Source organism: Ruditapes philippinarum, unplaced genomic scaffold, assembly GCF_026571515.1.
Source record: "Ruditapes philippinarum isolate M1 unplaced genomic scaffold, ASM2657151v2 ctg8923_1_1_1_1, whole genome shotgun sequence".
NCBI lineage: Eukaryota > Metazoa > Mollusca > Bivalvia > Venerida > Veneridae > Ruditapes > Ruditapes philippinarum.
This window is the reverse complement of record NW_026854698.1, coordinates 55,810-68,680: the sequence shown is the minus strand read 5'-3', so window position 1 is coordinate 68,680 and position 12,871 is coordinate 55,810. Positions and strand designations below refer to the sequence as shown.

Genomic DNA, 12,871 nt, shown 5'->3' with positions numbered 1-12,871 from the left:
CTACTTAGCTAGATATTATCATTCATGACAAAAGAGCAATTCTAGGATGGCGTTTAATAATAAATATGTGTTATAGCTTCTTCCACATTTGTGTAATAGGTTAGAATACAGTTACAGAGAAAAAAACCCATTAATTGTATCCTGAATGTCAATATTCATGTATTAATATTAAAAAAAATTGCTACCTACAATCCTGACTGTCAAAAGCCAGTCAAATCATTGGTGTGTAACTATACCTTAAATTACATTGTCATGTCATTGTTACGTAAAGCTAGACATATTTTTAAACAAGAAAATTATCAATTTAAAACACAATTTGTTTTTAAGCTTGATGTCATGTTTATGATGTCATTTACAGCTACATTGTAATTTGTTTGGTATCATTATTTGCAATATATATGCACAGCAGTCAGGCTGGAATTGACTTATAGTTTAAAACAAAACATCACATGTAATTGGTTAACATTGCTAGATAAGGATAACGTTTCCGTGCTCATTTCTACTGCTGTTTTTTCTCTCAAAGAGTTGAGTAATGAGCTAAAATGATATAAAATGTGAAATTTAAAATATGGAACGAAATATGTTTATGACGGTAAATATGTCAGGGAATTGAAATTTCTATTTCAGGACTTCACTTTAAGCACATTTGTCAGTCAAGAAGGATGGATAGACACAAGATTGAGTTTCAGAAATCTCATACCTGCGGATTACCTCGAATTAGATTCCAGATTAATGGAAAATGTCTGGGTTCCAGACCTATATGTTCGGAACGAAAAGCAAGCGTATTTCCATACAGTTACTATTCCAAATAAGATGTTACATATTTACAAGAACGGAGTGGTAAAATATAGATCTAGGTAACACATTTTGAACCTAAAAAACAATTGTATAGTTTACATGTGCAATGTTTTATATTATAACATATAAATATGCCATACAATCCTACTTAACCATTGCATTTTGGCTGACATTTCATTAGAAAAAATACATGTGGAGAAAAAGATAAAAATAAATTCAAAATTACATTTACCATTATTTCAACTGTCCTTGAATTCAGTTTTTCATCTATTTATCAGATGTCTTGCTATGTTGCTGCTATCGACGAAGGGTCCATCAGTATACAAACAAGGAGCAAATAAAATAAAATAAAATAAAAATATTCATTTGCATAATAACAGTTTGAAATTGTAAATATTTTCAATCGGACCATATTTACATGCATATCTTTGAATAAGCACAATGGTATATATCCCGACTAGAAGAAAAGTCTCTAGTTTATTAACATTACGAAAAGCTTAAAATTTCTGGTTGCAAGAAATGTAAAATAATATTAAAAAGAAAATTATGCATTCTTATGTAAAAACTATGTTACCATTCCATCACCTTATTTTCATGTAAGACCAACGACTATTATAGCTAATGATTACGTATTTATCATAAAACTTAATAGGGAGTTAATGTACACAGGCAGCGATTTCTTAGTCCAGAAGCTGACAGTTTTCTACAATACATTCAGTCATGTCGTTTTGATTATGAAATCCGAAATTCATTTTTTCTTACAGGATCACGTTAACTGCATCATGTCCTATGAAACTTCACAAGTATCCAATGGACAGACAGATGTGTTCATTATTTATACAAAGTTGTAAGTGTTAAATTTGTTCTTATAATAAAGGGTTTAATGAAATTGAATTTTGAAAAGAAATGTTGAACATATTTGTATTAACTGAAAGGTATTAACAAAAATACGAATAATTGTATGATGGCAAAAGCCATTGACATGATTGATAAGCTTTTTTCTTGTATTGTACTACACTCTTATTTGGAGAATTTTTTTACAAAATAACTTCCTTTGACAATATTTGAAATGTGCACATAACATTGAAAGTAAACTTTTTTAGTTTTATATCGCCTTTCATTTACAATAATGTATATTTTGAGCAATATCTCTTTTTTTAGTTGCATTTACGACAAATCGATTAGTATTCAGATGGCGGAAGAACGAGCCTATCAGATTGAATCCAAATCTTGAATTGCCCCAGTTCACACCGTACAGACATGAGACAGAAAACTGTACAGATATCGGAGAAGGTCAATATATTTTTACTAAGCAATATTTTCAAATATTGTCAACAAAAATAATGTTCATGTTCTTTAATTTAAAAAATGAAGTTGAATAACGAACTTTCAAAATAGTTCAATACAACTCTTTCTTACAGTGTTCCAATATGACCACCGCGTTTTCTCTGACAGTATATTAAGTGTATATATTTTCGTAAAAACACCATATTCTCAAGCTAGCCGTTCAAACACCATTTGCCTGATTCCGTTGTGGATTCATTTTTCAATTAGTTTGAAGGGACTTCCCTACATCGATATAAGACTCAAAGCCCTTAACCAAGCAAAATGTCAGATTTCCGCGTTGCATGGTCGTTTTTTTACCGGCTGTTTGTTCTTAATGTATATAAAGTGTATAAATGTTCATAGATTCACCATATTCTCGAGCCAACCTTTAAAACACCACTTGTCTAATTCCGCTGCATGTTCGTTTGTATCATTAGCTTGGAGGGTCTTCTTTACTGTGTAACAGCAATATAAGGCCAAAAGCCTTGACCCAAGCAAAATACCCACGAGATAAGGCATTGTAGTTTCTTTAATCGTCGATGGGAAAGCGCGACGGTACGATCGTGTCCATCGCACTGTCGTATTGTCACCATCGTACTTCCCTCCATGTTAATATTTTATTTAATGCGCATGCTTAACCGGAAGGTGCCAGTATGATGGTAACAGTTGGGTAGTGACAATAAAACATTATGATAGTGACAGCAAAAACGTACGATAGTGACAGTTCGACAGTTGCACTTCGCCATCGTACTTTTGTACTGTCATCATCGTAATTTCGTGCTTTGCGATTTCGTTTTCAGAGAACACGCGCTGGTCATAACAGAACCCCGTACTCTCAATTATTTTGAACGTTATACAGTTCATTCTTGCCTGATTGTGCTTAAAAAAGGGTTAGTCTGATAAATATTGAAACATAAACTTTCATTGTAAAAGTTTCATTGACACATTCAGTTCATTCTACTCAGCTTTGTTGTTATACATTAACACTTCCTAACATCTCATCTCGTAAAGTGTTTTTATTACTTATTTTTGATATATTTTCAGGCAACACCTGTTTACAATTCAATATATATCTTGAACGGAACATTGGATTTTATATGATACAGACATATATACCCAGTGTTCTCATTGTCATGTTGTCATGGCTGTCGTTTTGGCTTAATGTTGATGCCGTTCCTGCTCGAATATCTCTAGGTATTCTTACTGTTCTGACAATGACAACCCAAAGAAGTATGTCCAATGTTTCATTGCCACGAGTGTCTTATGTAAAGGTAATGAAGTTAATTAAAGATATATAATGCTCGGATTGTACATTATTTCTTTGTAGTTGCATTATGATAGTTTCATAGAAAATATGTTCAGATTAAAGTCTACACACTTGAGGTAAACACATCATAGATAGATTATGTCATAAAACATCTGGCAGGCTAAATGTGTTAGAAAAGATTAAATTGACTTAACAAATTTAAGGGTATTATGCGTCCAAATATAGATGCATTCTCTTATAAACATTAGAAATATTTAGTAAGACTTTTCAGGAATTTTATAAATGTTTGCAATAATGGAATTTTACCTGAATATGAGCATAGTATAACTTTAAAGTTTGAAAAAAAACTTTCATCTTCAACAGTAAACATTACAACAAGGAATTATAAGCTCCTTTTTTACAGATGGCTCGTCTTTTTTAAAATTTTAAATATGATTGATAAAGGATAAATACGTTGTGAAATTGTATATATTGTAGGCTATTGATGTTTGGATGGCCGTTTGCCTTTGTTTTGTATTTTCTGCATTGCTCGAGTACGCATGTGTCAACGTTTTATCACGAAACCAGCTTCGACGAAGACTTCGAAAAGATATGTTAGACAGACAAAATGGCATTCAAGAACCAAAAAATGGTCTCGTATGTGACTTAATGTATTGATTTTTTTTATTTAATTTAAAATGTACTCATATTATGAACTGTTATTTTTTTATTGTTGGAATTAACCATTTATTGTTACCAGAACACTCAGCTTATATACATGCAATACTTGCTAATCTAGGATCAATATCATACTTATATAGATAGGAAACTGGCCTTTTGAAGATTGCAATAAGCATACTTTCACAACTTTGTTCAAGAAAATAAATAATCTATAATTAACATTATACAATTAGCAACGGTATGAAAGTTCAAGGGTTGTTTAGTATCGCTTATACAGCAATGGCTATTAAACGTCCAGAAACTTCAACTAGCTACTATGCTTGCAAGTATGTTAGTTCTTTTAATAATTTCATTTAAGGCGCTCCACGGAGGTCAAACAACCTAAAGAATACAATTTGAAATTCTTACATTGAACAAATGAAGCACTTAAAATTGTAAAAACAACAAAAGATAAACTAATTTGAAATATAGAAATATGTTCCATATTGAATTGAAAATCAATTTGTTTTGTCCGATTATTAGCCCGGTGTGAATCACATGCGTTCCAACGCTGTTCATTTTAGGTCATCATGCACAATAAAACTGATGATTCTGGGATGATTCTGGAATAAATGTGTGAGGGAATGATCTGAAAATTTGCACACAAGTTAATGGACCAGACCTACATCAAATAGTACACAAATTGCGCAAAAATATTTCAAGTCCTGCCGTATCAAATGCGTCTGTGGAGTCCCTTAAACTAAATATTATTTGGCTTTATGCAAGACAAAATAAGCTCGATTTCGTCTTCATTAATTTCAGATTTATAAAATATCAGATTCACCCAATGTCATATTTACTCAATGTCATATATAACTCAATGTCAGATTAACTCAATTTCAGATCAGTGGACTGATGATTAAACGGTCACGTGACAACGCACAAAACATAGATGACGTATGCAGAATTGCTTTTCCAGTCAGCTTTTTGGTATTTTGCATTGTTTATTGGAGTTGCTATCTGACAACACATTGAAAAGAAATGAAACTTTCAGCTTTTTGTCAACGGAATCTCCAAAGAACTTTTTGGACTTCATATAACTTAGGAATAACATAACGATGTCTACGTAACTTATTAAAGTTTCTCTAAAATTCTGCATTTGAAGTTGAATAATCGAAAACTAAGAAGTTGTGGACTTCATAATTGTCTACAATTTATATAATGTCTATAACAAACTCTAAAATGACAATTGATTCGTGCTTTTAATTTGTTGATGATTTATATCACAAATTATAAATGTTTATGAAGCGTTATGTTGAATATTAAGATGAATGAAGGATTTCAGTCTGTTGATACACGGTTTTTTAAGTTTACCAATACAACGAATCATGGTTCAATTCCCTACATCTCAATGCTCAATTGTGTTCATAAATTAATTGTCACGAGAAACAATAGTACATGTTTTCATATTGATAATGATTTCCACGACCCGATGCGTGTAAATCAGTTTTGGGCTATGCTTTGTCCCTCTTGTAAAAACGATATATCATAACAATAACGTTTTAGAAATGTTAAGTGTTGGATTTACTTGGTAAAAACTAGGTACAAATGACATTTTATTTTATGAAGTCTTGCAGTACATACCAGTCTGGATACTACAACGTTTTTATAGCTAGCATTTAAACTACAATTACCACCAGAAAAAAGTTGTCAAAAGTATCCAAGAAGATCTGTACATTGTATTTCTATCACCGTATGTTAAATAATAATTGTTAAATTACACAATTACACTCATTTATGCATGAACGTCCTTGCATTGTAAATGAATCCAGGTTTAATTAAATAATTTTAAAGTCAATTGCTGTTTTTTTCTAATTTATATATCCAGTTTAAAATTGCTTTTTATCTTTATAATTAATAACGTATTTGGCAGGGAGGGGACCTTTTGGATTTCTGTTTTGATTTGTTTGGTAAATGTATTAAGTGATTTTTTTCCTTTTTCAAGAAAGGTAACTTCAAAATTGCTTTTTAAAAAAACGATAGAAGCGGCTCATTTTGTCCTATTTTATGACATTTTATCGCTTTTTGTTTTTCGTTTAACTTTACATTCAATTACTGCAGAAGCTTTAGAGAAATTTAGCAAAATTGTTTCTGTAGTTAAATTGTTCAAATAATATGGTGATACGCAAAGTTAGATGTTATGCTCACTTTTCGACAGGTAAGTCCTAATTAACAGCAAAAGTCATTGATAAGATGTGTCATTCATGTAAAATTAAACACTCGATCTGTTCTGTGCTATCTAAATGTCAAGAAAAGAGACATAATTATTTGTCAAGATTTGTTGTTAAAATCCCAAGCGAACTTACACGTCCTCTACAAAAGTCACTAGTTCTAGGCCATTGAATTGACAAGTCAGAAAAAATTTACATCTTAAGAATTAACCACACTTAATTACTCTAGATGAAAAGTTGATTGGTACACAAATTATTAAAAACATTTTATTAAACGTTATTAGTTACAACAGGTGCTGTGCAGTGGTCGTATTCTTTATTCCAGTAGATATTGTTATTAGAACTGTTAACGTAATAATCCTTTAAAAATCAGTTGGCGTAGCAATACTCTTCTATCAATTATTTTGTAACGCGTTTCGTTTGTTTTTGTTTTGATATTATAACTTGAAATCTTGTAAATTTGTCTTTTGGTAAGTGTCTGTGTTTGGCATGCTTCATTACACGTCGAATTTCATCTTTTGTACTTGTATTGTTATGAAGGAAACTATGAAGATAACTCTTGCTAGCGGATATTTCTATGCTTTATACTTTACATGGACGATTCCGTCCCATGTGTGAAAGGTATTTTATGTGCATCTTATCATAGATATCCCGACCTTAAAATGGTATACGCATTAATCACTTATGTCTAGTAAATTATTCAAAAGGATGTTACAGAAACAAGAAAAAAGTCAGCACAAAAAATATTAAAATGATAAAATGTGCAACATAAAAAATTTATTGACCAAAATCCTATTCACGGGTTACGAGCAACAAGGCGATTTATTGCTTTCTTGTCTAATATAATAATATTATATAAAAGCCCTGAGATCATCACATTTGTCAAACAATAGTTGTCTACATTTTATACGTTTGCTCCCATTCTGATAATTGTTTCTTACGTGTTGGCCTGAAATAAAAATATCACAAAGATATGTTTTAACACAATTCTTATTACTGTGCCAGACGTTATTGATTGATAATCATATTGTATCAAAGCTTAAGAGAAAATCTAGATAAAATGTTATAATAATTGAAAAACTAATTTTATGTAAAACAGGTCATTAGTCTTGATGGTGTAACGATTTACAAGGTTTGAAACTGTTTTCAAAAGATACCGAAATACTTTTTCAAAATCAACAGTGGAGGACGTTTTTCCTTTGATACTGTAACAATATCTCAAAAATAAATAATTTTCAGAAAAGAAAATTATATCATTTCTGAGACATAATGGGCATTTAAAGCTTAGAATTAGTAACAACCGTTAAGTAAATACTTTTTTCACTTAAATATATCAGTTTAAATTAACATTCCAAACACATCGTTCATATAAAGGTAATCGAGCAGTTTTATAAAATCATAACGAAATTTCACTGCCATTTTCCCCTTTGAACTTCCGTTATTTATGACTGCAGACATGTTTAAGTACATGCCCCGTCTTGTTTAATTTTTGTGTGTATTCTTTATACATGTACCTAAATAGCGTCAAATCATACCAAGGACAAAACCATAGAATAAGGGCTTGGTAATTTGATTTATTCAAGAGCTAGCGTTGAGAAGGCTTTAATATTGTTGTTCTTATAAATCCCCCACACACAATTTGTTGTAATTATTTATGGGACGATGCTGACAGCATTTCTATTATGAAGCTAAACACCCACAACAATATCGGCTTGTAGATTCATCTAGAAATTCAAGAAAAAACAGTTACTCGCGCATCATATCATTTGACTTTGTTTTTACTTTCTTATATTTTTTGTTTGTTTTTGTTTGTTAAGATCCGACATTGGGTTTTTTCGTATTTGGGCCCCACATTCCCATCAAAAAAACCCCTTTTAAAAAAGAATGGCAAATTTATGTTTCTTATAGAAGATTTATATTTCCGCCGTATTAAAACATCTGTTCCCAAAAATTTTAAAAATTTTTTATTGACAAAATTTTAATTTTGGGTTAAGCCCTTCAGGGAACTTTTGGGCAGTTAATTGGCCCCATTTAAATTCATTTCAAAGAACAGACTTTAGGGGTTTAGGAAACCGAATCTGCAAATTTTTCAATTTTTTCGCCCTTTAAAAAGTTCTTTTGGGGTTTCCCGTTTTTTCAAATTTTGATATGTGGGTTCGCTTTTAGTTTCACGTGTATGTAGAAATTTATGAGCGATCAAAAAGGTTTCCCCGTTTATCGCCCTAGGGAAATTGAGAAAATCCCCAACATTTTTTGTCCGATCTAGTAAAATACGGAGTGTTTTCGTATCCACTTAATTGTGCAGGAATATTCAATTACGCTTTTTCCAGCTGTGTTACGGGGTTTAAAGATACATAAGTAGAAACATCGGCGAGAATATAGATATATTTTCTAAAACAAGACGTTAGTATGATTTTAAAAAAAATACTGTCGTAATAATGTTGAACTAATGAGGTTTGTTTTTAAAATATCGTATCAAGCTGTTCACAAAACTGAGTAAATAAATCAATTATTGCCTAAGTATCCAAAAGATACATTTCTATTTTGTGAAATTTGTCTTATAATATAATTATCATAAATTGCTTCCTGTTCGTCATGTCCTGCTCCGGTTAGCCCATCAAGTGCGTCTGTGCATTCGTTCTCGTAAGGTCCATTGTAGACTAAACCGAGTTTAGTTGATCGGAATCCGTAATTGCCAGCTTGTCTTTTGTCAATTTATCGCCAGCTGCTTCCTTACTAAGTCTTGCAACAAATAAAAAATCTAATTATTTATTAATTTGACACATATTTATTTATAGCATATCTTGTGTAGAAATCTTAGTTGATTCACATCAGCTGCGATTATTTATCTACAATGTGAACTCGTATCTGAAACGTGAAATAACGGTATCGTGACAAACTTTGTTATTTTTCCTACATCACATCATAAGTAATAATTTAGGATTATTTTGATACAAAAGAAACAGTTCGTCCTTTACTCTTTTATCATTTGGTCCTTCTTCAGTTTATCCATGTCCTCTGAACGTAACTTCTTTAAGTTTTTTAGTTCTTGTGTCAACTTGACAATTCCTCCTTTAGCTGCCAGTCATTATCAGAAAATACAGCCTCCTTATTTTTGAAGAGATCTTTCAAATGAAATTTCTTTTTCTATAATTCACAAATAAGAAAGATATGTTAATACATGTTACACATTGATAAACAAAACGGAAACCTTTAAAAGACTTTAAGTTTATTTAACCGTCTCGTGTATAAATGATTTTATATTTTCTTATACTATCTATTTTCTTCAAAAGATTAAACGACAAACACGTGCAATTTTCAAAAAATATACAAGGAGTAACATTTCGGATATGCCTGATAGATTAGGCTTCAAGAAAAAACAGATATAAACTTCTGTATACCTTGACAAAACATATTTAATAAATGAATATTTCTTAAATTTGGAATTTCCGGCGGAAGAAAAGCTAAACTATGTGTTGGTCAAATTTGATTTGATGAATCTGTTCATGAGAGAGAATGAAGAATGCTACGTATCCTATGCCCTAATAAGTGCTTTAAAGAGTATAAAATATCTTATTACGTGCTGCAATCAATGATACCGCGATATCCAGAAAATATATAACTTCTAACATGAACTAGATAGGATTGTTTTACAACCATGAACACTATATATAAGAATAATGAAGTCTAATGGTGAAATTCAAAATAAAGCAATTCAAAGTCCAATTAAACCTCATGACAGAATCAGAATCAAGTGAATAAAAACATAATTGTAATAATTACTAAGTTTTAATACAAGGATATAAGCATTTAGTAGCAATTACATAATAAGTAATTAATAATAAACCAACATAGTCCAACGAAATATACACATGATATCCATTGGCACAGATGTATAACAATGTCGTTCACGATGTCGTTTAGGGTAGTTTTTGCAAACAAGTTTTGATATTTGATTTTAAATATGGGTTTATAATAGAGATTTTTTAAATGCAAAAACTGTCTTAATGTTAAGATTATGTATTAATATCTATGGCAATTTCTACGCAAATCGCCAGAACATCTAGTTAATGCACGGAGATTTTCCCCGTTTATTCAGGCATTCAAGTTTTCATTACATTTCTTTTGAAAGCATTTCTTTTCACATTTGGCTCTTGTTTGTTTTGAAAAATACTTATTTTTAAATTAAGAATAATGTAAACTATTAGCTGTACGTTCAACGCATTGGAAGCTTCGAACAAGTAGTTTTTTTAAAATCTTATGTAAAAAACAACCAAGTGGAAAATAAAGTTCCTATGCATAAATGGTTTAAAACATAACAAGAGAACAGACTTTGGTGTAATTTCCACATGTGTCTAGACATAAAACTTTATATTCTGTTGAATATATAATTCAAAGAGAAAGAAAAATAATAAACCTTATTTCCCCCAGTTGGTTTCATCGACAATAAACGCCAAAGACGATTTTGTTTATTATAGAGTATCTGAACGTTATCTTTTATAAGTCAAAGAAATCTCTTTCAAATAATATTTTTAAAATTAATAGACGGTTGTATAAAGCGGCCTTCAGCTTTTATTTTTGTTGGACAAACTATGGTTATTGTGTCGTTTCAAACATAGTATTTTAGTAACTTTATCTTGAAAAAAGTGCATCATAATATTATTAGGCTTTCTTCAAAACTGCGTCCCGAGAACTATTTGGTGTTCGTTTATAAACATAGCAAATCCGGAAATAAATCGCCTCTAAAAATAAAGCACAACACGTACCACTTTTTAACTTTCAAGGGAAAAATGCAAACCGAAATAAACTTCATTATATAACATGAGCAAGACATAATAAATAAATATAAATCTGCAAACTCTGTTTTCTTCAATTAAGCGTACAAACGGCTTGCTTTAAGTAAAAGATCTAAATTCTTAGAAACCAAGTAAAGTACAAATGCAGACGGAAAAAACAGACATAAATTCGGTTATTGATGTCGTGCTCATAAAAATGCACACTTTCTTTTGTTGGCACCATTAAACATCCCGGGAAACTGGATTCTCATTTAATAATGTTATGATTACTTGAATAAGATGAAAATAGGAGTGTATTCGAATTATCCAACTTACTTGGTTGTATTTCCTACCATTTTGTAAAATAATATTTTAAACTATCACTATCAATCAGAAGAATTCGAGTGGAGCATCGAAAGATAATTACATTTTTAAATAGTATACTATATGCAATAACATATCGTTTGTAATCTAATGGTGTTGACCACGTAATGGTTGACATATTATGTGAATAATACGACTTTTCAATGGTCAACGATAATAGACTGAACATTTGCATTTTTTATACAGAGGGTGCAAGATTTATATATTTTGAAAATGTTTTTGCCTTTTTTTTGTATCCAATCATAAGGTTTAGATGCCAAAAGAAAATAGGTGAATAGTTGAACTCAGGACAGAAAGGTGTCACGAGATTAACAACAACAATATTTACATTTCAGTAAATTAAGAATTGTATTGTAGCAAATATTAGCTATTGTCGTTCTGTATACGCTACCAATATATTCGTTCCTTAACAAATCACATTTTGAGCACAAAATACAAATGTACACTCTATGTATTGATTTCATTTTGGATCCTGATGACATACATGAGTGTGTGTCCATCCATTTTCTAATGACCACACTATAACTAGTTTGCTTTGTTATTAGATTCTACTATGTGAATTTACCATGAAGCTAAATAGTGTTCATTGTTTTTTTTAAATTATACTTCAATTATTATTTTTTATATTTCTGCTAATTATCATGACTTGTTAACCAATATCATTCTCCATATGTCCTATGACTAAATATGCTGCTTTGACAACAGTACATGGAACGGAAAAAAATGAGCAAGTAAACATGCAGAAAACTGCCTCCTATGTGTTTCAGCTAGCGTCAGCATCTCTCACAGACTGGCCTGTGAAACTATATAATTAGTTCTTTTAAAAGGAAAATGTTTTTTTTCCCCAGAAGTTGAAAAACAGATATTTCGTCAGCATTGTCAGTTCAAAAATGTATTGTATGTCTGCATCTTAAAGTGTTGGGCACGATGAAAAAAAGATTATATTTTTAAGGAGGAAACGTGAAATCGGACAATATATGTTTCTTTGCTAGTTTAATCGAGTCTCATTCTTAAATGTAAAGTAAAGTATCTTATCATTCATGAAAAAATATAGTTAGAAAAACAGCGCACATCTTATTGCAACATGTGCTGGATGTAGATAAGAAATGCTTTAGAAGATTAATTTTAGGTTAATTAGAAATGAATAAAGGTAAATAAAGAAATCAGATAATGAAAGAAAACAAACCAAAGAACAATATATTATATTAAATTAGAAATTTTGAATATTATCATTTAGATAAGAAGACCAGTAATAGTACATTTTGTTATTATTAGTATTATGATTATAATACGCATGACATAACTCTTATGACAACTTACAGGGAAGAATGACATAATTTTGAGTAGTAGCATTTCTTTAGACAAGTTATAGTTACATAATATCCATTGAGCAAAGTAATAATGCAGTTGGTGCTATTAAGACATTATAGGCTTTATAAGAATGACATTTA

General features: G+C 30.6%; 1 protein-coding gene across 1 annotated transcript; it reads left to right on the top strand.

Annotated features, from left to right (window-relative positions):
- Window positions 1-65: 65 nt before the first annotated feature.
- On the top strand, window positions 66-5,880 carry LOC132740785 (glycine receptor subunit alpha-2-like). The gene is made up of 7 exons (XM_060728771.1): window positions 66-92; window positions 628-857; window positions 1,563-1,645; window positions 1,960-2,091; window positions 3,169-3,395; window positions 3,869-4,027; window positions 4,934-5,880. Exons 1-7 carry the CDS (start codon window positions 66-68, stop codon window positions 5,063-5,065), a joined length of 990 nt encoding a protein of 329 aa, XP_060584754.1. The 3' UTR covers window positions 5,066-5,880.
- Window positions 5,881-12,871: the final 6,991 nt, after the last annotated feature.

Excerpts from the sequence above, each read along its gene's own strand:
- LOC132740785 (XM_060728771.1), top strand. The coding sequence starts at position 66 with ATGTGTTATAGCTTCTTCCACATTTGT. Across the intron at positions 858-1,562 it reads GTGGTAAAATATAGATCTAG|GATCACGTTAACTGCATCAT; the intron begins GTAACACATTTT and ends TTTTTCTTACAG. Across the intron at positions 2,092-3,168 it reads CTGTACAGATATCGGAGAAG|GCAACACCTGTTTACAATTC; the intron begins GTCAATATATTT and ends ATATATTTTCAG.